This window comes from Lissotriton vulgaris, chromosome 11 (genome assembly GCF_964263255.1).
Source record: "Lissotriton vulgaris chromosome 11, aLisVul1.2, whole genome shotgun sequence".
NCBI classification, from domain to species: domain Eukaryota; kingdom Metazoa; phylum Chordata; class Amphibia; order Caudata; family Salamandridae; genus Lissotriton; species Lissotriton vulgaris.
The window spans coordinates 276,435,932-276,460,909 of record NC_141699.1 but is presented as its reverse complement, the minus strand read 5'-3'; the positions used below and the strand labels follow the sequence as shown (position 1 = coordinate 276,460,909).

At 42.2% G+C, this 24,978-nt stretch overlaps 1 protein-coding gene across 2 annotated transcripts in view; it reads left to right on the top strand.

Moving 5' to 3' along the window:
* GAS2L1 (growth arrest specific 2 like 1) overlaps nucleotides 1-24,978 on the top strand; it is a 223,503-nt gene that overhangs the window by 102,603 nt on the left and 95,922 nt on the right. For both annotated transcript variants that reach the window (XM_086943240.1, XM_086943239.1), the window contains exon 5: nucleotides 14,092-14,199. In XM_086943240.1, the coding sequence (XP_086799366.1) occupies nucleotides 14,092-14,199 (108 nt within the window). The remainder of the gene's footprint in view (nucleotides 1-14,091; nucleotides 14,200-24,978) is intronic.

The following is a 24,978-nucleotide window of genomic DNA, read 5'->3' as shown; positions in this document are numbered from 1 at the left end:
GGACCGCGCTTCCTCAAAAAGCTACTCATTCCTTATAATCCGTCCAGAACACTCCGTTCGTCATCGCTTAACCAACTGGTGGTTCAACGAAGTAGAACAGTCTCATGGGGTGACCGCCGCTTTTCTATCGCAGCCCCCAAAATCTGGAACGCCTTACCGAACCACATTAAAATAAGTTCCACACTCCTCCAGTTCAGAAAGAAACTGAAGACGTGGTTATTTAACCAGTAAACCCAGCCACTTATCTTCCGATCAGGGATAGACAGCATTGTATACTAGCGCCGAGACGCCTACGGGTAATTGTACGCGCTCTACAAGTGCCATTAAATAAATAAATAAATAAATAAATGAACTTCAGCGCCTCCATATTCTTTAAGGCCCTTATGTTAGCTTAACCAGTATTAGAGGCCGATGTGTACGTTTTCTTGGTCCCACGCTTTGGAACAACCTTCCGTTGGCGCCTCGAAGCCTGCAGAATCACTTCACCTTTACGAAAGCACTAGAACTCTTCTGTTTGGTCACACTGGTCCCTGGATTGTTCTTCCACTGGCAAGATGCTGTATAAGTAATAATAATAAACAACATACCTAAGCATTTATTGGAGGATGGTCATTCAATTCTGCCATTGATCAGAACCTAATAACCTCCTGTGTAACCGAGGCGACCAAAGATAAACACTTTCGTTTTCTTGAGGTTTGCTATTAGCTTGTGCTTGTTTGTTATGAACAACATGACATAAACCCTATTTGCGTATCCATTGAGTTTCATTTGAGAGTAATGTAGTGTTTTTGTTACCATTGTCAGGGGCATCAGACCCTACTCAAAAGCTATGGCCCGCATGAGTCCTAGCCCCCTACACACATTCAACTGTGGCAGTGAATAGTATAGTGCAGTCAGCATATCCACCTAATGTGTGATCTTGTGCTGTATGGCAGTGTGTATAACAACTTCACTAGTGCAATGCAATACACCTGTGAGGGGTCACACTATGGCTGAAACACAACCCCCGCGGTTGAATATGTAGAACCACATATGTGAAATACAGAAAACGTAGAGGCATATTTACAAGCCCATGGTGCCACCGGAGTGTCACATTTTTTTTTACGCTCCAGTAGCGCAGTGTGCTGGCCTGTATTTATAAGGCCACACAAAGTCACCCTGCTTGGCTTTTCATGGCCTTGTAAATATGGCCCCATTTCACGCATTACTTTGCGTGAAAGAGGCGTGCCATGGGTGTTGCTGTGGATGTTCCCACGCAACACCCATCGATTCTGACGCATTCCAGTGCAAGGGGACCTGCCTTGGCGCAAGGCAGCCTATTTTCCACTACCGCAGAGGAAAGCACAGGGATGTGTCGTATTGTTGTAAATATGATGCATCCTTGCACTTTTGTGATGATGCAGCTAGGGGCGGCCGGCACAGGTAAGCTTAAGCTTGGTGAGGCGGCGCAGGGCAGGGCAGGGCAGGGCTGGGCTCGGCAGGGGGCATGCCAACAGACGACAGAATAGATGTTATTTATTTATTTATTTAATTATACTTATTCCATTGTCTGTTGACTTCCGCTCCACCCTGCTGCGTTTACCTGTGCCTGCTCCGCTGGACGCAACTTGGCACAGCAAGATGGTTTGCAGTGCTGCGTCATTATGTTGTAAATATGCCCCAAAATGTTTTGTTTGGGCAAGACCTTTTGTGCTGTTTGAAATTAAACAAGCTTTCCCTGTTAGTGTTATCGTCCTCAGTACTTCATAAAGATTTCTCAGTAGCTCATAGAGCATTTTTCACAGGGCGTGTGCTCTATGGCAGGGTTCTTTCAGAGCTCCCCCAATCCAGCTTCTCTTGGGAAGCACTACAGCCTCACGTAAACCAATAAGTGAAATCCGTTTTAAAAATATATAATTCTGGAAACATGGGGATTCAATTATACAAACGTTATAGTAAATTTTCTCGAGGTCAGATCTAGAAAACATTACTCAAGCTTGAACTGTGAACTAATGGTGAAACATCTGCCCTCCAGCTGTGGCAGACGAGCTCAGATGATGCTGATGTTGCATTGCCTGAGACTTGGTCTCGATTTCTTCTGGCCCATTTCTGGGCCCTATGCAAATCCCATCGAAAAGATTAATATGACCCTTGTCCTTCAAGGTAACTGTGGTTTGTCAGTGAGTAAACTGAATATGTGCTGTGCTTCGCTCCCTGGCATTTGTAGTTTACCAAGCATTTACAAGCACTGCCTCCTCCATAATTGTGATAACGCAGCCCTCGCTACTCCAGCAAGCACCCTGTAGGGGAACATTGTCACAATATTCGGCACTAAAACATCCAATGACTCTGTAATTAGTTTTCAGAAAACAATGCACAGGTGACGTTACACATACCAGGAAGTAATGTGACGTTGGGTTTATCAATAAGTCAGACAATGTCTTTGTCAAGCACAAACGCAAAGTGATCCTCCTTTTTACAGCGGGATCTTGATTTTTTTTTCAAATGGCAAGTGAAAAATCCAGGGGCCCCTTGCAGGCGCTCATGACTAGACTGGGTCTAGGGTGGTCCTGAAGACATTTTTAAAAAAAAGACAGGAAGGTGCGAGTAAAACATTGTCTGAACTTGAAGGAGGTGTGGGAGCAGCACAGAGCACGTTGGAGGCAGGTGTTTTTTACTGTAAGTGTAATAAACACCATAGGCGATTCACAAAATAATTTTGAGTACAGGAAATAGTAATACTGCACAAGTACTCTTTTGCACAATCTTGCATGCGTTTGTCAGTCTGCCTCGAGACATCCAAGTTCCTATGAGTAAAAGCACAAAGCGCAGTGCTTCCAATGTGTACATTTTGGTACCGATTCACAAAGGGCTTTAGCACTCGTTGTGGGGGTGGGCACTCTTGTGGTGGGACCTCCGCAGTGGGTAACTGCAGTACGACTGAGGGCCTCCGCACTCATGGGGGTTTCAGGGGCGCACTTGTGGCAGGATCTCCACAATGGGTAACTGCAGTATGACTGCGGGGCCGCAACACTTGGGGGTGGGGGGCGCACTTGTGGCAGGATCTCCACAATGGGTAACTGCAGTACGACTGCAGGGCCACAGCTACACGTGCAGACGCCCTTCGTGAATCAGGCCCACTGTATATGAATAGTCTCATTTTATTCGCATATTAGATATTTTGGGGTCAACTGACAATGAATAACATGTAAGATTATGAAAAAGAGTACTACAAGGGCACTTGTTTACATACTCCATCATGCCTTTGTGAATCCACCCCTCTTGTGACGCCATTCAGCTTGAATGCGGAAGACTAAATCGGATGCATACAAGGGAAGACAATCGGAGGAAACAGTCACTGAAGCGATAACATTGAATTATTGATAAATCTAGGAAGGAAAAGACCGAGTACATAGGCAGAATTGTGCTGAAAGACAGAGAGGAGGAGCACAGAAATGTCCAAGTCGTGAATCAAGAGGAACCAAGATTACTGCAGATACAAGTGGCCTCTAAATGTACCAGGACAAAAGGGCCTTTCTGTATGTGACAACGAGAGATGGCTCACAGGGCTGAGGGGGGAGACAGAGTGAAACATTCTGATTGCAAAGAAAGTCTGTTCATTGTAAGGGGGAAGGAAATGCAACATGAAATCACGCTCCACAAACAAACAAAAAGAACTACATAACATTGGCAACATGTTAACGATAAACTGTGCCTGCCTTGTCACTGGGTGATTAGAGATGCAACAGGAAGTGAGACTGATGGAGGATATATAGACTTTCCTGAAAGGAAGGACTAAAAATTCTAAATACGACTTAATGAGGATTTCTTTAGGTCTTCCCCCGTGGAGAAAAATCGCCCAGCTTTTTAAAGGGAAGGACCTATTAGTGTCTAGAGAGAAAATAAGGCATGTCATGTTGCCGTCTTCCTATTTCCGGTTTCCTTTTGTCTCCATATATCAGCCACTTCACAAAGAGTTCATGTGTTTACTCTGTGATTTAATCTGAGTCACTTGACATGTTTCTGCTGTCTAAAGCAGGCACAGTGCGGCTCTCTGACACAACACACTATGAGCTGGCCATATTTCAAAATGTGATGTGACGAAAAAATATCCCATTGAAATCAAGATAATGGTGCTTAATCGTATACTCTGAGGCACCGAAAGCGCATTATCACAGATAACGAAGTATTCAAAACATGGCCGAAGTGGTTTCTGCCACAACTTTAAAAATGTGAATACATGTCGAAATACTTTTTAGACGAATTTCCAAAGATCAGAACTGATATTAAACCAGAATCTTTTTTTCTCATCCTGACAGTCTACCCTGGTGGGGACATCAGGTGTTTTCACACCTACCCTGCCTGACTTTAAATTACTTTACCACCTATAGGAAGACAAGATGTTACCGCAACTTTTTGCAGTCAAGCAGCCAAACTCGTGGAACCCTTTCCATTGTCAAGACGACACAAGCGAAAATTGTATCAGAGCTAACATAAAATAATGTTTTCTAAGATATGTGACTCGGGCATGCAGCTGGTGATTTTCTGAGCCAGTAGTCCAGACTGAGAGGGGATGATCAGACGTCCATTCAGATCCAAGAGCGTACATGTCAAAGTATACAAATACATTTATTCTCTTTGCTAATGTTTGTTTATTGTTGCTTTTACTTCCTATTTGGCAGTGGTCCTTAATGATGCAATCACTGATATTTATTAATGCCAAAAGTAAAATTACCTATGACGTTATTTGTGTTGTCCTATTTGTTCTCATCATGAAAGCATGTGTGGAGTTACGTTTAATCGTTCTCACACTTGTGGGGTTAGCAAATAGTATATATATATATATATATATATATATATATATATATATATATATATATATATATATATATATATATATATATATATATATATATATATATATATATATCTGTGTTTAATACGGTACTGTGATGTTACCTTGTGGCCACTTCAAAGCACTGATATGACTCCCCAATGACAGCACTTTATAAAATTTGAGACCTTATGAAACTTTAAAAAGTACCTTCATTCATTATTCGTCAGTCATTTAATTTCATCACTGTCTTTCTCTTAAAAACACTCCCACTGTATCTTCAATTCCCATCCTTTGTTTCAGTTAGTGTATGCATAATATTGTGTGTTCTGTTGTCATATAAATTATAGATTTTCTTCCAACAGGAAGAGCATGTTGTAAAAAAATACCTACGATTTAGATGTACTGGTCGCCATTTGACATCACAGGCTTATACAAACCTGTAGACTTCAGCCTCATGGTGCATTGTGTAACCAGACCATCAGAGTAATATTATAGGCCATAATACACGCTTATCAGTTGTTAGAGCCCAGTGATGTGTGTCTGAAGAAAAGCAAGCTGATACTTTAAGTAGGCCAATTAAATAATTTATTAGAAATCTCGCTGCAACCGCAAAGGTTGCTTCCTCAGGCTGAATGAAGCAATTCGAAACCAGTTTTCCACTGGGATTTGTCTTGTCTCTTTTCGGAAGAGAGGGGATTCTATTAGCATTTTTGCCTGGTTTAGAGTAAGTTCTCAACGAGTAGCTTTAGGGTCTGTTCTTATACATTGTTGTTATTAATTTCAGTTGTATAGAGCACAATCTACCATTAGCATCGTTTTGTAGATTGGTAAAGAGAGTGGTAACATTGTTCTGCTAGATGCGCCTATCAACTTTGAATTGCGGATTAAAGATCTTGATCTTTGATGAGTAAGACGAAAGTGCTGTACCAAATCATTTTTAGCATTAAGTTTAGACAAACTCAAAAATGTACTTCATTGTCGATATTCAAAAAACTTTTCTCAACCTATTACCACCAAGTCACATTTGACAAGCGGTTTTCACGAGTACTCCTTTGTGAGTTCCTAAAGTTGGTAAATCCTTACCTATGTAAGGTGGTGAATCTGAAATTTATGAATGGGACTTTACCTTCTTGACGACTTTTAGAGCACACCGTCATTTGGACCCGATATATCTTTCAGCAAGATTCAAGCCATATATTACTGCAAGAACACTAAGATCTAGTGCTGCAAACTTGCTCAAAGTGCCGGGCTTCAAATTAGTAACTAGATGTGGGAAATCAGCCACTGTACTGGGAGCAAAGGCCTGGAATTGCATGCCAAAGGAACTCCGAGTAATTGAACAGGAGGGGTAGTTTTGAAAGGCATTAAAAACAGGGATCTTTGGAATATCTGATGCCTGCTGCCTAGACCTAGTCTAGGTCTTATTCTGTACAATTGATCTTTGTCATTTACTGCGCCAGGAGAATCCATTAGGAGTGGCAGTTGCGCTATAGAAGACCTACTTTTCATTTCATTCTTTGTCTACCCCTTTGTCCCCATCTCCCAATGCAATGTGCAAGATGATATCTACCTCTCCATCTTCCCTTCATCCACCCATCCTCCTGATAACTTGCCTTTACAGTCTAATGAAACATGCCAAAGGGTTCACGATTACATGTACTAACACCTCACTGATCTACCCAGAGAGGACCGCCTGTTCTGGTGCATATGTAACTGTGTATAAAAGCAGCTCTCTAATAGAGAACAATGGCTAGTTTTTGATATGTGAAAATGGTTGTATGATAAAATATCAATGACGAAAAAATTGCCAAAAGAATATATAAGACACAAATATCTACTTTACACTTTTTTTGTAAAGGCAAAAATATTGACTACAACACGAAAGCCCCAATATCATCACAAAAAAAGATGAGTATATTGAATTGTAACTATTATTGACTACATTAACTTTAAAATATATAACTTTATAAATATTACGTTTTTCTAAAAATGTATTTCTAATGTCAAAAGTATATCTTAAAAATAAAATATAAAAATCGACTTTAAAATAATCATAAAAAACAAACATAATATTTGAAAAAGTAAATTATTATTTAAACATAATTGTAAAGAAACAATTCCAATAATAATTATAAATGCAACCACAAGATATTAAAAAATCACTAGTGTAAAAAAATATTAATTAAAATAGATACAAAATACAAATATTGCTCCAAAAAATGTCCAATAAAAAATAATTTACATGAAATTAACTTTTAAAATTGAATCAAATATATTACATTTAAAAAAACGAATAAAAAGAATAGACTTTCATGTTTCAGATCTACTATTCCCACTCAGCCTGAGCAACAGTATGGACAGGGCCGAACTGGGAACACAAACCAGCCCTGGCAATTCTGCCAGACCCCGTGGTGGGAAGATGGAGAGGGGGAGGTGCTAGTGAAAAGCAGCACTTTCCGCTTTAGCACTGCTACCGGTTTTGTTACAGGGGGCCGATATTGCAGCACTGTTGCAAAACCAGCCCCCAGTAACACAACCGGCCCCCACCACTTGGAAACCGGCTTCTACCCTTCCTACCCACCGGGAAAACGCCTGGTGGCCGCTATGGCCAGTCTGGCTCTGAGTATGGTAAGTGTTGGACTTTGAAGCAGTCAGATTTACTATTGCCCCTCTAATGTAAGCAGCATTAGGGAAAATGTTGGACTTTGGAAAACTTAGATTAACTTTTCCCAACCCTAAAATAATAGTAATAAAATACATGTATGTAAAATAAAGAAATATTAGTAACATTTGCACAAATGTACACTTTTAAAAAATAAATTCTATTAAAAATAAATAGTAAAACACTAAATGAACCTATAAAATTACACATAACTCATGTTTAAAAATATATCAATGGAAAAAAACCAAATCCGATTTCATTCACTTTCCACTGTATCAACATAAATGTCCAACAACCACAAAAACAAATTAAATTGTTAAAAGAAAACAGAACTTATTATTTTAAAAAATAATACCACTATAAAATTAACATGAAAATAATAGCAACTTTTAACACAAAAACGAATAAAACTAAACAACATGTTTAAAAATGATATTACATTCAACTATATATAAAAAAAATATAAAAGACTCAAAAAAAAGATATTCTTACCTTTAATATTCTGTCCTATGATATTTTGACATCACATTATTTTTGACGCAATATTTGTGTTAATCAATTTTTAAAAAAATTATATTTTGGTGGAATACAGTGAAAACAGAGAACGCTCATTGGACCCCTTGATATGCAACATCACTTTGCATATTATTTTGTGAGTTGTGAGTGGTGCAGTCCTTTCGTAGCTTTTGAAATGAGAAGTATTTCCCTAAGCTCCAACATGCAGAGGGCCAGTTCCGGCCACTTGTTGAGGAATACGCGAGAATGCCTCAGTAAAAACAAACTGCCGCTGTGTGGATTTCACAGTAATAAACATGGCTGCAAAACACACCTGCATCAGTATCAAATGAGGGCAAAGGTTTGCAGCACCTGGATACTGTCACGGGTGACAAACATCGCTCTACAAATCCACTTCACATTACATTACTGTAAGAAGTCTTGCCTTGAGATATTTGATCCAGGCAGAGGGGTACTGGTCACCCAATCCTCTAGGAGCATGTACCGTCCTAAGCCCATGCAAGAGACACTTTGTGTATACCCCTTTTTGCTCAAGGTGTGTCAGAGTTTCTGACAAACATGTTTTGATTTAGGTTGGAGACGAATGGGAGTACTTTTTTGCAGCTGGCAATTGAAATGCCATTAGAATTGAGACGAACAGTGCCGGCCCTTATCACTGTCAAGGTATTTTCACTGCCAGCCACAAGTTTGACTTTGTACCCTACATGGTGCTGTTAGTGGTTTTAACTGCACTGTTATTGCTTTTAATTGTTCACTCATTTTAGTGTGTTAGTTGGTTAAAAAATGCAGCTCCTCTGCCCGGTAGAGTCAATCTTTCCTGATCCAGTAGGAGCACCATGGTATTTTTCAGCCCTCCATCAACTGTCCTCTATAGTGGTTCATAATGCTAGTTTGGGTTTTAGCGCACTAGCTTACCCACAGTCCTCTGTGCCGCTACTACATAACCGTGATAAGTGCAAGCACTGCGTATCCACTGGGCAGGTGCATCAAAGGCAAGCCCGGTCTGTGCCTTTTGCACCACAAAGCTGTCAGCTATGCTACCAGCTTCTCCCAGGTGAGATTTTTTTTTGATTTTAAGAATAATAACTCTGCAGTGAAATACACTACAGCAGAGTAGTGTAATTTGTATGACCGCCACTCTCCCGAAAGGCGTACCTCTTTAAAGGAGTACAGTGCCCTTCTATCTGAGCCACTTATAACAGTATCTAAAACTCTCAAACTATCCACGAACTATCCTCAAAGACTTACCACTTCTGTGATCATGACTGCATAAGTGTCATGCTTTATAATGCGAGATTGGTGGATAAGCATATGACTGAAATAGCGGATATGTACGATTCCCATAAAATCAAAGTGTGCTGTATGGCCAAGACATGATTAGATGAGACATCCAACTGGGTACTTGATCAGCTCCTCCCATCAAACTTTGTAAAATTAAATAGCAATTGTGTTGGTAGAAAGGAGGTGGATTGGCTCTCATATAAAACCTCAATCAAAATTAGACCCCCCCTCCTGTTTTCAGGCTTACTTGTTGATGATTTCTTTTCCTTGAACGCTTTACTTTGAATATCTTCATTCTTTATTGTCCACAAGTTACAATCACAGATAATGCTGAAGCCCTCATAAACGATACTGCTAATTTCACGTTAAGTAATGATTTAAATCACCTAAAACAATATTGGAATGATTGGTTGAATACTCAACTGGTAGCAGTAGACTGTTTGGTGATATATTCTCTTTTAAGTTGTCCATTCTGAATCATGGCCCGACTTATACTTCATGACTCCAGTTGGATACATTATTTGTATTGTCTCACTTCCCATGCATCCGCCATGAACACTTAATTTTGTGTTGGTCAGACCATTAAGCTACTCTATAAATACTCAAGGGTTGTTACCCCCAAAGCAGCCAAACAAATGTTTACTATCTGCAATTGTAAAAAGTTCCTTTTAATTCCATGTGCCAGAATAAATTATTTGGTCCTTTCTTTGACCGTAGGTTAGATCAAGAGAAAGATGAGGACCTTCTTTTAGCCACCTTGGAAAACACCCTTACTACTTGCCTCGATTCTATAATTCACTAAAACAGTTTTAAAATCTTAAGGCGCAAAGAGCTGAAAGGAAATGGAGAGTTTTCCATACCCTACAGGCTAAGCAGTTTTATTAGTCGATAATAGCTGAATTTAAGACTACCATTCGTCTAACAAAAAGAAGTTACTTTACTGGTATCATTTTCAATTCTCCTAACTTGCCAAGAGAACTTTTAAATGTCATCAATAGGCTGCCTGACCCCATTTCAGTCAAAGTCATGAAACAGCTAGCACAGTACTTTCCCCTGACTTGACTTTTTTGTTTAATCACCCTTTCAGTCAGAGCCAGGGGCCTAACTCCAGGAAAACTGTGGTAGTAATGCCACTATTGAAAAAACTCACTTTGGATTATGATGATCCTAACAGTTATTGTTCTCTCGCTGTCTTCCCGTTCTTGGCCAACATTTTAGAAAAGTTACTTGTTCAAAACTTCAGGCTTGTACAGTCTGAACATCTGCTTTATCCTCCTCAAGCTGGTATCAAGAGATGCATGACTACAGAATCAGCAAAAGCATATGCAGTGTTGGATGACGTGCATGATGGCTGATCGCAGAGAGACCAGTGTTTTTACTGTGCTCAGTCTCTGCACTGCCTTTGACAACCAGACTGCTCCATCTTATTGGAAAGAGCTGTAGTCCGAGATCTGCATGCTTCCACCATTAAATGGCAGGACTCATTCCTATAAGGGCAAAGACTAACCATTTCCTATCAGGCAGCCTCGCCGTCCTTCTTTAGTGTATTGGGGAGTCCCACCATGTTTGATATTGGGTCCCCTACTCTTAACCTCTATTTAACTCCTCTAGCTTTGGTATTAACATTGTCGAGTGTCCATTTTTATATGTACACCGATGATAATCAGTTGTTATTCAAACTTCATCCAACAAAAAGTAATCAAGACTCATTGGCAAACTCATTTAGTTTCATCTGACATTAGATGGCACTGAATTTTCTCACGCTAAATCCTGACAAACTTGAGGATTAGATTATTAAGAAAAAACTCCACAGCAAAATGGAATCCATCCCTGGGGATCAGCTCCCGTTCCTGCACCAGTAATAAAAAATTGTGAGTTTTGTAAGATTTGCACCTTATTACCTCAGATTAATAGTATAACAGGCACCTGTTTCTGGTAACGAATGGTTACACAGAAAAAAATCTTACCTTTTATTCCCACTGATTGTGTTATACAGGTAGTAACTACTCCTATTTAATCTCACTTGGACTATGCTAACTTTTGTTACTTAGCCCTGCTTAAGAAATCTATCAGAAAGATGCAGCTGCCCAGACTATTACTAAAAATGCGACAATAGAGCACATTTCTCCAATTCTGAAACAATTGTATTGGTTATCAGTCAAAGGATTCTCTTTAAATCCATGGTTTTAGTCCCCAAGATTGTGCACCATGATTCTCGTTCTAACTTGGCACAAAAGTTATGGCTGCACCCCTCTATTTTTCATTTTTGTTCCACTAGCAAATATTTGTTATCAGTCTCCAAGAGCAAGACCTCCTTACTTGAAGGCCGTGCTTTCTCTCATGCTGCGACAAAAGAACGGAACAAGTTGCCCCTTGAATTAGGGAATCAACCATTAACTTCAGATTTTAAAGCGTTGAAAATGTTCTCTTTCAAGATGGTGAACAATCTTTCATTTTGACATTTTTGGGTTCCTAGCACCAAGAAGTTTTGGTGAATACTGTGCTTTGTTAATAATTTAAATAAAATAAAAAAATATCATGGATTTTAGTTGTTATTTACCACTGGTCTACAATCACAATACTATTGCACTCAAATTGGTTAACCAAGTTACCCCCTTGTAGTACTGACTTGAAAGAAATATTCAAGCCTTGCAGCTTAGTGGGTTGATTACCCCGCAGCTGAGTTCCCAGCAAAAACAGTTCTAAAGACGGGTAACCTTAAAAAACCTCCTCCTAAAATGAAACCCAGGGGGTGCATGATATGGGCCGCTCAAGTCCAATACTGTTCTGGGTGCCAAATGTAAATTGAAGCCATCTTACCGTAGTCATGTTTCCTTGGTTGCTAGTACAGACGGCACTAAGAAGCAAATGGGTCCTGTGGTATCCTTCTATGTACTTTCTATGTGCTATGTATGTGTAGTAGTTTCTGATTATAGAATGTTACTTATAGAATGTTATGATGTAGTCTTGTGATGATTCTAAGGGTGGCCAGGACTCTGTCAGTTGCTGCTGCTGCCTGCCTGTGCCTCCTGTGGATGAGATCCTTTCCTTCTTTGAAATGAATAAAGAAACCTTTTATCCAACTTATATCTGGAATGTACTTCTTCACATTGGCGACGAGGACTATTATGTTACAAAACTCTTCCATAATGCTGTTAAACTAAATGATGGAAGGATTTGGAATTTGAATCGTATTTCTTCATGTTCAGGTTCTTCTGGCAAGACCTTACCTAATAGTACTGTGACTGACAGGGAAGATCATGTCAAGTCCGATGTTCCTGTCAGAAGAAGTTCACGTTTGACCCGTGTTCCTGCAATTCTCAATGATTATATTTTGAAATAGTTTTTTTTTTTGTGTGTTTCAGGGGAAGGTGTGTGGTATCCTTCTATGTACTTTCTATGTGTTATGTATGTGTAGTAGTTTCTGATTATAGAATGTTACTTATAGAATGTTATGATGTTGTCTTGTGATGATTCTAAGGGTGGCCAGGACTCTGTCAGTTGCTGCTGCTGCCTGCCTGTGCCTCCTGTGGATGAGATCCTTTCCTTCTTTGAAATGAATAAAGAAACCTTTTATCCAACTTATATCTGGAATGTACTTCTTCACAGGTGCTGATGGGGGTTCAGTGTGGTGGAGGGAAAACTGGTTTAGCATGGCACAGATAGCAACTCTTCCCCAGGGAACTTGGAAGCTGCAGCATCGAGGCAGGGAACAGCAAGCAAATGACACACTGGTTGCAGCTGCAAGGGATATAGACAACCTGCTAGGGAAACACCATTTTGTATAGTGCACCTGCAGAGTCCTCAATGAACCCTGGTCATCCTGCAGGCAGTCTATGTCCCTTTACATGTTAAACATGCATGCTCATGCACTACAGATAAGGCACACTATAGGGAAGGCAAAGTCTCCAGTTATGAGGGCTAGTGGAATTTTACACGGGAGAGATAAAATGGTCCTCTTCCCTCCCTGGGTACACCTGTAGAGGCATGTCTGCTGTCACCAGCCACCATTCACCCTTTAGGCTGGCATGGGCGAGCAATAGGCACTTTTGAGTATTGGTCGGAAAACATTTTGAGGGCACCCAATATTAAGTGTAGCCTAAGCTCGTCTTTTGAACGCAACTCAAAATGATGGATGTACCTACAGACAATTCAGTCATTTGAGGAACAAAACCTAAGGCTGGCCAGAAGGGCAAATGGGGCGAGGTGGCACAGCATTCACAAGCCACACTAGGACTTCCATTCCTACAACAGATGTCCAGCACTTCTTGGCGAGGCAATGGATTACTAGTGGTGGCTCTTCAGCAGGCAATCTTCATTACTTGTGGAAGTGGCAAATTGTTTATTCTTTGTTTCCTCTTCATGAGGTGCGGGACATCTTTTGTTGAAATCTTTTTAGTTGTTACAACGATTAAGCAGCAGATCAGTTCGTGATGTGGTAAGAAGGAACATTGATGAAGTAATATTGGAAGTCATCAGCAATGTGATCATTGGTTTATTTGGCGACATGAAACTACTTGTATAGAGGAGAATAAAAGGTCTCTTATAGACATCAGGTATTCCCAGTACAGACCTACATCCTTAGAAGAATCTTGTGAGCCTCTGTTTGCACATTGAATGAGTCTCCTTAGCTCTACTGAATGCCCGTGGGCGATCATCAGCAATACTCTAATCGCATGGAAGCCTCAACTGCCCTCTTAGGATCAGATACCATTTCAGCATCATCTTGTCTTCTTGTGCACCCATAAATGAGAGCCGTGAAAGCGTTTCCCAACATTTGCCAACACTTACACTGCTTTGCCTCTTCTTCTTGCAGGTGCGTGAGATTCTGGGCCGCTGCTCCTGTCCTTCCCAGTTTCCAATGATCAAGGTCTCGGAGGGGAAGTACAAAGTTGGGGACACCAACACTCTCATTTTCGTCCGGGTAAGAGCTGGGTCTTTCTTCCATATCCCACATCCCCTGCCCCATCCTCTTACTGTGGGAACAGAAATATTCTTATGTAAGGTTCCAGGTAAGGTCTTTTTCACCGTGGAGAGAATATGTCCACTCGATGTGTTGGGCCCTGTTGGTGGCTTCATGGTAAGTGGAAGCGAACAGTTACATAGGGGACCTCACTTCAACATCAATGTCTGTTACAGCTAATGGTGAGGAATAATGTCTGAAATGTCCTGAGTAAGCTAGTGTCTTCTGCAAAATGAATTGTCTAAGGCTGCTTGCACATAGAAGAGCCCTCATACGCTGGTACCAGAGTACGGCATTGCTTGTGAACTTCGGCCTACGAGTCTACCACCTCCCTCAGTTACAGAGATGAATAACTGATTGACCACAAAATAACTCTTCTTTGAACAGGCTTTTTGAATCAGCTGATGATTGAGGACCTGCTTGTGAACTCAGTCTGTAGGACATACGTGAAATCACCTTGAGGAGACTGAACGTTTCGGGGTACAATTATAAGGCCCACCATTTTGCTCAAGCCTTAAGAATTCCGTTGGAGTTTAAATTTGGACTTTAGTTTGGAATCCATTTCTGCTAAAATGTATGGTTCGATCTATAGATAACAAAAGGCAGCTCTCCTCATTCCGACTGTACAGTGAAGAACTTGTCCAGTGTTACCCAAGGGTGCACTGTGTGAACTGGAGAGTGGCATTGAGGGGGTAAAGGTATTGATTTTGTTTTCTCCAGGTGGTTGTGTCCTCAGCAGATTCTTGTTAGGCACATTTTCAGCTCTTGGTGTTAGGCCGCATTTCGTTAATTATATTCTGCATTTTATGGTCTAGTAAAACGCATCTACCAATGTTGGGAGGATTAGAATTCTTCACAAAAACACTGAAAGGTTTTTAATTGGTGCACAGTAGAACAGCAGCATTAAAGGAAAAGTCAATAGATGAGTGATATGTGCATACATTTCTAAACTACTAGAAGTGAAGGGCAGCTTAAACCTTCCAGGGGAAGAGATCCTGACGGTGGGTGCAGCTCTTGATAAGGCGGCCATCTTTCCTCCTAGTGTGGCATAATGAAACGAAGGCACAGTAAGCAAACACTGTAGAGAAGATCAACAAAAGTAATAATCGTTCACAAAGGATGTCACAAATTGGGAGAGTATGTGAACAATACTCAGTCTCAAATCTGAGGTGAAAACCTTTGTCTTGAAACCTGCTGTACTGGAGGCTGGAAGCACACAGGAACCGTAGGGTGTGAGGATAAGTATGTGGCTAAAACAGAAAGGAACTAAAATCCTTCTGCAGTGAGAAGCCCTTTGAATATTAGGCGCCTAGAAGTAGAATTGCTGAAGCAAGAAAAAAAGTTTTTATGAGTGGGTTCTATTGAGGCAAGGCATCTCGAAGCGAGACATCTTGAGATGAAGACCCTTGAACAGAGATTATTTGAGGTTAGACACCTTTTGGCAACGATCCCTTGAGGCAAAGCTTTTTGATGCAAGAACAGTCACAGTGGGCTTTGTTAAGACAAGATACTTGGAAGGGGTGCCCCTTGAGGAGATACGCTTCATGAGAACGAAGGCACTGTTGGGACAAGTTGTTCCCCTCCTCTGACTGTCTGAGCTGTGACTCCACCCTTCTTTTATTGGATGTGTGCATGGGTCTGAGATTCTTCTGTGTTCTTGCATCACCTATTGCTGTGTTTTGTGAGCACCAGGGCTGCAATCAACGTGTCCCCCCAGGGTGCCCACATCTAGCAAACCCACCAAAGTCAATGCCACCCTAGGTTAACACTTGAAGCACCAGGGCTGTAAGTGGGCCGGGTCCTGCCGGTGCTCAGCACCAGCAGTTCTAAAAAGCAGGTGCTGAAACAGGCCCCTATCGGGCTCTCCATCTTTGTTCTCACCCTCAGGATGAACAAAATAAATATTAACTCTGCAGAATTACCACCCTTCACTGCCTTTAATGAAACTTAAAAGAGGCTCGTTATAGTTCTTTCACAGTCTCACCATTTCAGAACTGAAGTATTTTCCATATGCTATACTACGAAGACTTGGTTGTTGTTTATTCATGTTATAATAGTACTGTCTTGTAAGTGTAATGTTACTTGTATTATATATCTGGATGTAATGACAGAAGTAGCAAAAGACCAGTCGGACAAGACACTAAGCTAAGCATAGATTTTCAGTTTAGGTACTTTTAAGTCACGCCCTTAATTACATCGGCCACGCCCCTTTGAGAGACGCCCTCCCAGTTTTCATCCCACTTATAGCCCTGAAATACTGTCTCTTAAATCTCTGCGACCAAAGCAACAAAAGGCATTCCTATTGCGCCCTTAAGGTCAGTAAAAAATGTGTGCCAGGAACAGCATCAAGTATGTAAGTTTTCGACTAGCGTCTAGCGGGCACCGAGGTTCAAAGTCTCCATCCGTCCGGAGCTATATCCGTGCCAGGGGTCAGGTGGTCATTTATTATGGATGGTGCCTGGCAGCTTCGGTCACAGTGCGGGGAAACTGAGACGCCCCATAGGAAGCGCGCATCACTTCTGAAAGGCTCGGAGAGACAAGGCGGCGCCGGGCCCGCTGCCCTGCGCAGGTGCTGCCAGCCCCGCTGAGCCAGGGGCGCGCCTGCCCCACCCGCATGCCGGGCTGAGCCCTCACCTGTTCGGCCACCGCGCCTTCCGTGCTCCGGGGCTCGCGGCGCTGCCTCAGCTCGCAGAATTCCAAAGCAAAAACATAAACACACTCGTGAAATACGTCCGGAAACACAGCAGATGGGGGAGCGACTGGGAAAGAGTAAGGATGCAGTGGTGGCCCGCTCACATCTACTGTGCGGGAACCACCAGGCGCGCCAACGCAGTGAGCAGAGAGGTTTATTTTAGGTTTTCCACTAATGTTTATTTGTGTGTGTATATATAGTGTACCCTCACAAAGGTTATGTACACATACACGTGTGCGCGCGTGTTTGTGTGTGACAGACCCTAACAAAGTTTAGATGCCACTGCTCAAAAAGGTTCATGTGCATGATTAGAGCCGGCCTTTGGGCCTAACGCGCTCTGGGTAAAACAGACTCTCCTTTGGGCCTAACACGCCGGATAAAACAGAAATTCACTTCCCCTAAGAACACAAGCCATGCCCCCACCCCTCCGTGCCCCTCCTCTCCTCCAAAGCCCCCTCTTCCTGTGTTTGACAAACAGCTCTTTATGATACTCAGAAGGCAGCTGCCGTCAGCTGATGGTTATAATGATCTGTTCGCATTACTCACAATGTACCTACGGTCATCCTGCTTCCTCCAGCAGGCAAGATTTGCTTTTTTTTGCAAACACGGGGATGAAGTGCTTTGGTGTGCAGGACCGCCCCTTATGAAACATTAACCAAGCCAGCAGATCTGATGGGGGTTCGATTGAAGTTGTGTTCAGCCAAGTATTGCGAGATGGTGTATCTGAAGCGTGTACATTCTCGTGTTGGAAGAGTGAGGGAGGATGACACAGCTTAACCATGAGGTCTAAACTCCACCCTACGCGCCTGACAATGTATAGTGCACTGGAATTAATTCTAAGTTACCTGCTGATCTCAGTAGGGATGCTAACCTTGAGAGGTATAGTTATAGCACTGCTTCACAAGGCTGGCATACCTAGAAATGACAGAACCATCGCTTCACAGCATCACTCCTGCACAATACGCGGGCACCACCTGCACCTTGAAGCTGGGCTACTGTACATGTAGTGGAACAGTGTGCCCCCTTGTAAAGAGGGCCACCATCCTTTGAATGGGGTGGGCCTGCATTGTGCTGTAGGATTGCTATAAATGTCACATGGGACAAATTGCTCTTCCCCTTCGGGCTGTTGTGCTGAATTTGTGGCAATATGGGACCCTGTCAGGAGTGCTCCGACCCAGGGGACTCCACAGACCCCTCAGTAAAGGTTCTCTTACGTCCACCCGGAAGTGGTGAATGTGTCACTGCCACCGAAGGAAAAACATGGACTCTGGTTCCTCCATTTGCGCTGCTGACTGGGTGAGAGCTATACTGATAAGTCTGATATTGTGTTCAGGAGGCAGCGTCAATGCACTTTTATCATATAAAGAACAAGAGGTAGTAGTGGTGCATGAAGTACTATGGTAAAGACATCAGGGGTGCAACCTCCTCTCGCACACACAGAACTGGAAGAACTCAAGCATCACCAGTGCAAGCTGTTCTTAAGCACAAAGACAGAAATCAGAACAGTCCCTGTTGGAGTTCAATAAAGGGGATGATAATATCCACTATGTGACACCATAGCTCAAGAAATCCTACCAAATAGGCCCACTTTGATAAATTGTATACAAAAATATGAAAACAATTTTAGTAAAAATACAAAGCAATTTATTAAAAATATACAATGTTACGCATCAGTTATTGTGCCACAATATACAATATTAAAAAACAGTGTAAGCACCCTCTTATTGGTTCAATGGTGCACATATAATAAACACACACAAAAAAAGAATTAAAAGCAACAATTAATGGTTAAAAACAAGTTGTTCTTAAGCACACACAGCAGGTACAACGAAGGCTTTGGACGCCAAAACTTCACTCAGGGACAGGCAGTGCTTAATTTGGGCTGGTGTTTGCTGGTGCTCAGCAGTATTTATCTCTACTGACATTTATTTCTGACAGGCCACCGCATGGTAGTGAAGTCTATATATTTTTGAGATAAGCATATTAATTGAGCATTTTAAAATTCAGTATTAATTGAAAAAAACAATACTGCGTCCAGGCCATTTTTACAGCCTTGGTGACATGGAATAATCCAATTATCACACAGGAGTGTGGTGGTTTGACGGTAACTGTGGTACTGGCACTTGGAAGCACTGGTATGGTGTGCAAGCTGCAATGGCCTCTTGTGAAATACCTTGGTGCCTGGAACTTATGCTTTTGATGAATTAAGTACCATGGGCAGGGCTAGACTAGTGCAGGCAGAGAACATCTTTTAAAATGGGTCTACTTGGTGCATCTTAAAGCACAATTTTAAAATAAAGTGTCTAAAATATCATTGCTTTTACAGGTATTTCCGCAGGTGCAGTCATGAAGTATCACAGTACTTAACATGATGTGTAAAATACATCAGATGTTAGGTATTTATAGCAAGTACATCACTGTTAGTTAGAGTAAACAAACCTCCAGACGAGTTCTAAACTCCTATATTATATGAGATGCTTCACATTCCGGCGGCGAGGGCCATCTCTGGGAAGGATCTGCCACCTGTTCTGACATGAGGGTCTCAGGAATTTTCATTAACAGATCTGAGGAGGATTCCAGGCTCCAGACTGGCCAACTGTGGGTAGTATTTTTGCTAGTAAATACAGGACCACACAGCCAGAACTCCCGAAATACTACGTTGAGTATTTTTAAGTGTGCTCACCTTCCAACTGGTTGCCAAATGCCAATGCACTGCCGGAGTGTAGATCAAATATGATTTTGGCTCTTATGTTTAATAAAAGTCTTGCCGCAGAGGTCTGTAATATTGGAAACTGATGTAGCTGTGTTTTTCGAAAGTTTAAGACTGGTATAGACTTTGTTTGCAAAATCAGTGTGTGACAGCACCAAAGCGACTATTGGCAGACAGGGAAAGAGACTACTTAAAGACCACAAATCAAACTTGCCTGATTTAACCCAGCTGAAACTCTTAGCTCCATCCAACAATCTCTGTCAAAACGAACCCCAAGGTTCCTGACTTGGTGGATTATGGTTGGTGCTTGGCCCAGTTTATATACACAGGCGATCAAAGATTGGCCTTGTCTTTACTGCCAAGAGCTTTGCCTTAAGTGGTCTTTTCAGTGCTAAATGAGAACTGTGCTGCATCCATTCCGTTTCTCACTCTCTGCACTTGTTCAGAACAACTTGGTATTCTTACGTGGTAGCTGGTCAATTGACAAGATGTTGGACATCATCTGCATTCTATACTATAAGATGTTATTGATTCTGTGGTCTTGCTTTCCTTAGGGAGCTATAGGCATCACTTCTTGAGCCATATGCTGATGTTCTGGTGTGCTGGTTCGGTCAAGCGAAGAAAGACTTGTACCGGAGACAGCTAAGTCGGTCACAAGTTCATTACATATTCATTTTCTCACCCATACTCTGGTAGCCACATCATTTGACCACATTTTAATTGGGCTTGTGTTCAAGTTCCAGAATTGAATCTCTTTTTATATTTTAATAGCCAATTCATGAATGACAGAAGACATTGGCATATCAGCATCATTTAACACATTCAGTCACTAAATTCTACTGAGTAAACTTAAGGAAATAGCAAGGCAATGAGCGGTGGGTCCACATTCACATAAGATGTTATAGCTCCATGGAGCCCTCTGCCAGATATCATCTGACTTTTCTTGTTTATCTATAATACGGATGTGGAAAATACTCTTAAGCGTGGACGCAGATTATAAATAACCCAGTGGTTCCTTCACTGTCCTCTTGTTTACAGTTCTGGTTCTGGTTCTTTCTTTCAAACAACTGCCTCTCTTCCCATATAATCAAATTGTGGCAGCAAGGAGGCTGATGGGCGTTAAGGCCATGCGCATATCTTCAGCATCTGCAGTCCTCCAGAGGCTTCTTTGGGTGAAATAAGTTATGCACCAAGAACTGGAAGACCCTCTAACTCTAGACCAGAGGGCTTCAAACTTTTTGATGCCGAGACCCCCTTGTAAAACCTTTTTAGGAGTAAGGACCCCCTTCCGACAAAAGTTTCTAGAAACTGGTACTCCTCCTCATCATCATCATCTTTTGACAACCATAAATGCGTCTGTTAGACCTCATCACATCCATCCATCATTCATCCACCCACACTTTCACACATCCATCCATCCTTTCAACCTTCCATCCATCCATCCATCCTTCATCCATCCACCCTTTCATCTTTCCATCCATCCATCCATCCTTTACCCATCCACCCTTCCATCCATCCATCATTCATCCACCCACTTTTTCACACATCCATCCATCATTCATCCATGCAACCTTTTATCCATCCATACATCCATCCACCCTTTCATCCTCCCATCCATACATCCATCCTTCATCCATCCACCCTTTCATCCATACATCCATCCACCCACCCTTTCATCCATCCATCCACCCATCATTCATCCCCCCTCCTTTGCACACATCCATCCATGCATCATTCATCCATGCAACCTTTAATCCATCCATACATCCATACATCCTTCATCCGTCCACCCTTTCATCCTTCCATCCATTCACCCTTTCATCCATCCATCCACCCTTTCATCCTTACATCCATACATCTATCCTTCACCCATCCACCCTTTCATACTTACATCCATACATCCATCCTTCATCCATCCACCCTTTCATCCTTCCATCCATCCATACATCCATCCTTTACCCATCCACCCTTCCATTCATCCACCCATCATTCATCCACCCTCCTTTTCACACATCCATCCATCATTCATCCATGCAACCTTTTATCCATCCATACATCCATCCCCCGTTCATCCTCCCATCCATACATCAATCCATCATCCATCCACCCTTTCATCCATCCACCCTTTCATCCATCCATCCACCCTTTCATCCATCCACCCATCATTCATCCCCCCACCTTTTCACACATCCATCCATGCATCATTCATCCATGCAACCTTTTATCCATCCATACATCCTTCATCCATCTACCCTTTCATCCATCCACCCTTTCATCCATTCAAACTTTCATCCGTCCATCCACCCTTTCATCCTTCCATCCATTCATCATTCATCCACCCACCTTTTCACACATCCATCCATCCTTCATCCTTACATCCATCCATCCATCCATCCACCCATCATTCATCCACCCACCTTTTCTGTGCCTTTCTCATGGAGGGGGGGGGCAGTATCTCTCTGCGTCTTCTTCCTTCTTTCCCGATCATGGGAGGGCATCTCTGTACCTCCCTGCTGGGGGCAGGGGACCTGTCACGGGACCCACGGCTCCAGGCGCGTAATATCCATTGACCTCAAAGGGCTTCACTACAGCCTGCTCCCCCAGCCCCCCCTCCCCCCACTTCCCCTCCTCCCCCAGCGCGAAACGACTTCAGGGACACACACACACAGCCACACCACCACACCCGAGTACTTGACAGGTCTTTAAAAGACCTTTTATTTGTTAATGAGGCTTTGATGTTTTCACACCTCGGTGTGAATTAGGCCTCCACCGAGCACCCTCGTTTAGCCCCAAGCCAGGAACTGCACTCTGACAGAATCTGCGACCCCCTTCCAAGGACTCCACGCCCCCCCTGGGGGTCGCGGCCCACAGTTTGAAGACCTCTGCTCTAGACTATAAAACCTTATGTGACTCTCTGGATTATGCCACGGTGATGTGTGTGCCGACGTTTAGAAAACCAACTAAAGGTGAAAAGGACTTTCTGTACCAGAGCACTGAGGAATTTACCTCTTGGACTGTGACATTAATCATCACATTTTCCTGGCACTTTCAGAATTAAATGTGCTCATCACTTATTGCCCATCTGTCTCTGTGGTTTTCTTCTCTTGTGGGGTGTTCAGAGGACACTCGTAGAATGTAGCACTGCACAAAAATATGATTTAACTTATTCTAGTAAATGTACTTAGCTCATAGACCGCAATTAAATCGTTTTCCATAGAATATTTGATCCCTAATAGTGACCAGAAGAGGTAGAGCTGAGATATCTTGATGCACTTAGGATAAAACAAAGTAAATTAAATAAGAGTGCTTTGTCCATGTATCATATTCTTTAACACCCACAGGAGAAAAACACCTGCGTCCCCTTGTCAGCTGTTGAACCAATAAATGCACATTCATTAGATCCGACTGGCAGATGGACTTCAAAGAAACATCAACCCCTTGCTGGCAAATTTGGAAAAGGTGTCTGTTAAAGCAAAAAAATCTCAGTTGACAAAGCTTGCCAACATCTTGATTTAGTTGTGTTGACTTATGCCCAAGGATGGAGGCACTGGGTATCAATCATACTCCCATTGTTGTTTAGGAAGGAGACCGTCCCATTAGGGCCAGGGTACTCTTTGAAGAGCGGCTTCGAAAGTCACATTCATTACTCAAGCTTCACTGGGGAGGTGTTCTCAACTCTTCTCGGATAGGAACTTTTGCTATTATGTTTGTTATAGAAAGTTAGCTATTTTATACCTCCAACCCAGATCTTGAGATTACCATCCTTCCAAATTTTCAAAATACTGTGGAGTGACAGATCTGGGAAGTGCGGTGTTGCCATCATCTTTAGATCAATTTTAAATATCATCATAGCCACAAACATAAATACTGTATTCTTCCTGAAACACGGATCTGCAAGCTCTTGATAGCACATACAGGAACTTTGACCTAATCCACCTGTCACACTCTGGCTTCTGGGTTGGAATGTCTTTAATGAGTGTGGCACGTGAAGTAACATCAAGCATTCTATTTTTAAATGACTTTAATTTCCTTGTGGAAGACTTAATACATTCCAATAAGCTTGTGCTTATGCGAGACCTGGTATCCTTTGGGTACATTTGACGGGTAACAACTCCTACCCACATTGTAAGAGACTCTCTCGACCTGGTGGTTGCCCTGCCATCTTGCCTCCATCCCCCCAGGATGCTTAGATCACTATCTCATCTGCTGCCATTGAATTAGGATACAGGTTAAGCGGAGTATGAAACAGCTACTTGCCTTTCTTCTTCCAGCCTCAAGGATAATACTGTTTCGATCAGTTTGCCATCCACGAGATTCCCCAGAGCTCCTCTCTCAGCTAAATGACACACTTACTCATCCTGCTGAGCAATATGCTCCCATGGACAGCCATTCCTCATATTCATTGTCTGCCATACACCCCTGTGTTAAGAAAGGTATGCCTGGAGCCTATACAAGCTCAAATTAAATGAAGAAAGGACTACTCTCATAGAGCCCACTCTTTTTCTTGCATGCAGCTAAAATGCCATTTATCTCTACCCTCCTCCCCATGTATAAGAACCTGAATTGTGATTTATTGTTTTTAGTCTGTTCTTTTTTGTCCCCTAATGTCTGTGCCTCTCTGATCAATAGTACACAATTGTTTTGAGATAACTTTCCCTCGTTCTATTTCAACCAGCTCAGGAGTATTTTTGAGAAAGTTGGTTCATCTAAACTCACAGTTCTGGTGGCCTCATCTTCCCAACCAGAATATTTTGTCAAAAATATTAGAGAACATTCTCTAATGTCCCATGTGAGTCAGTTATGCTCTACTGAAACTGCCCGTTTCAATCTATGGTCCCTGCCCTTACGGCATTGCTGTCTGATTCATCTATACCTCACTCATCGCGCGAACTTCTAGATTTCTTTAACAAAGGAATTATGACTCTTCTTCAGAAGAAGGTGGGGCTAGACCCAAGAGAACTGAATAATTATATACCAAACACTGCTTCCAGCCCTTTACTGAAATCGTGGTGCCACATCTGGCCAAGTGGCTCTCTTGTTTCACCACAGAACCCCCTTGTTATTGGTCATCATAACCTATCGTTTCCTGGGGTGAAATATGCCATTTTGGGCTCCAGCTCTGAGATGCTGCTTGATGGAATTGTTAGTAAAAGGAACTTGATTCTGGGTGTCCAAGTGGCATTTCTGGCCCTTCTCCTCAAGGGCAGAATCCCCCATAACAGTGAGAGAAACTGTTCCTTCAATAGGTGTGTTTCCTTCACTCTGCAGATATTACTTTCTCGTTCCCATAATCAAATTTGGTTTAAGTGGCTACATATCCAGTTTACGACTCAGCCAA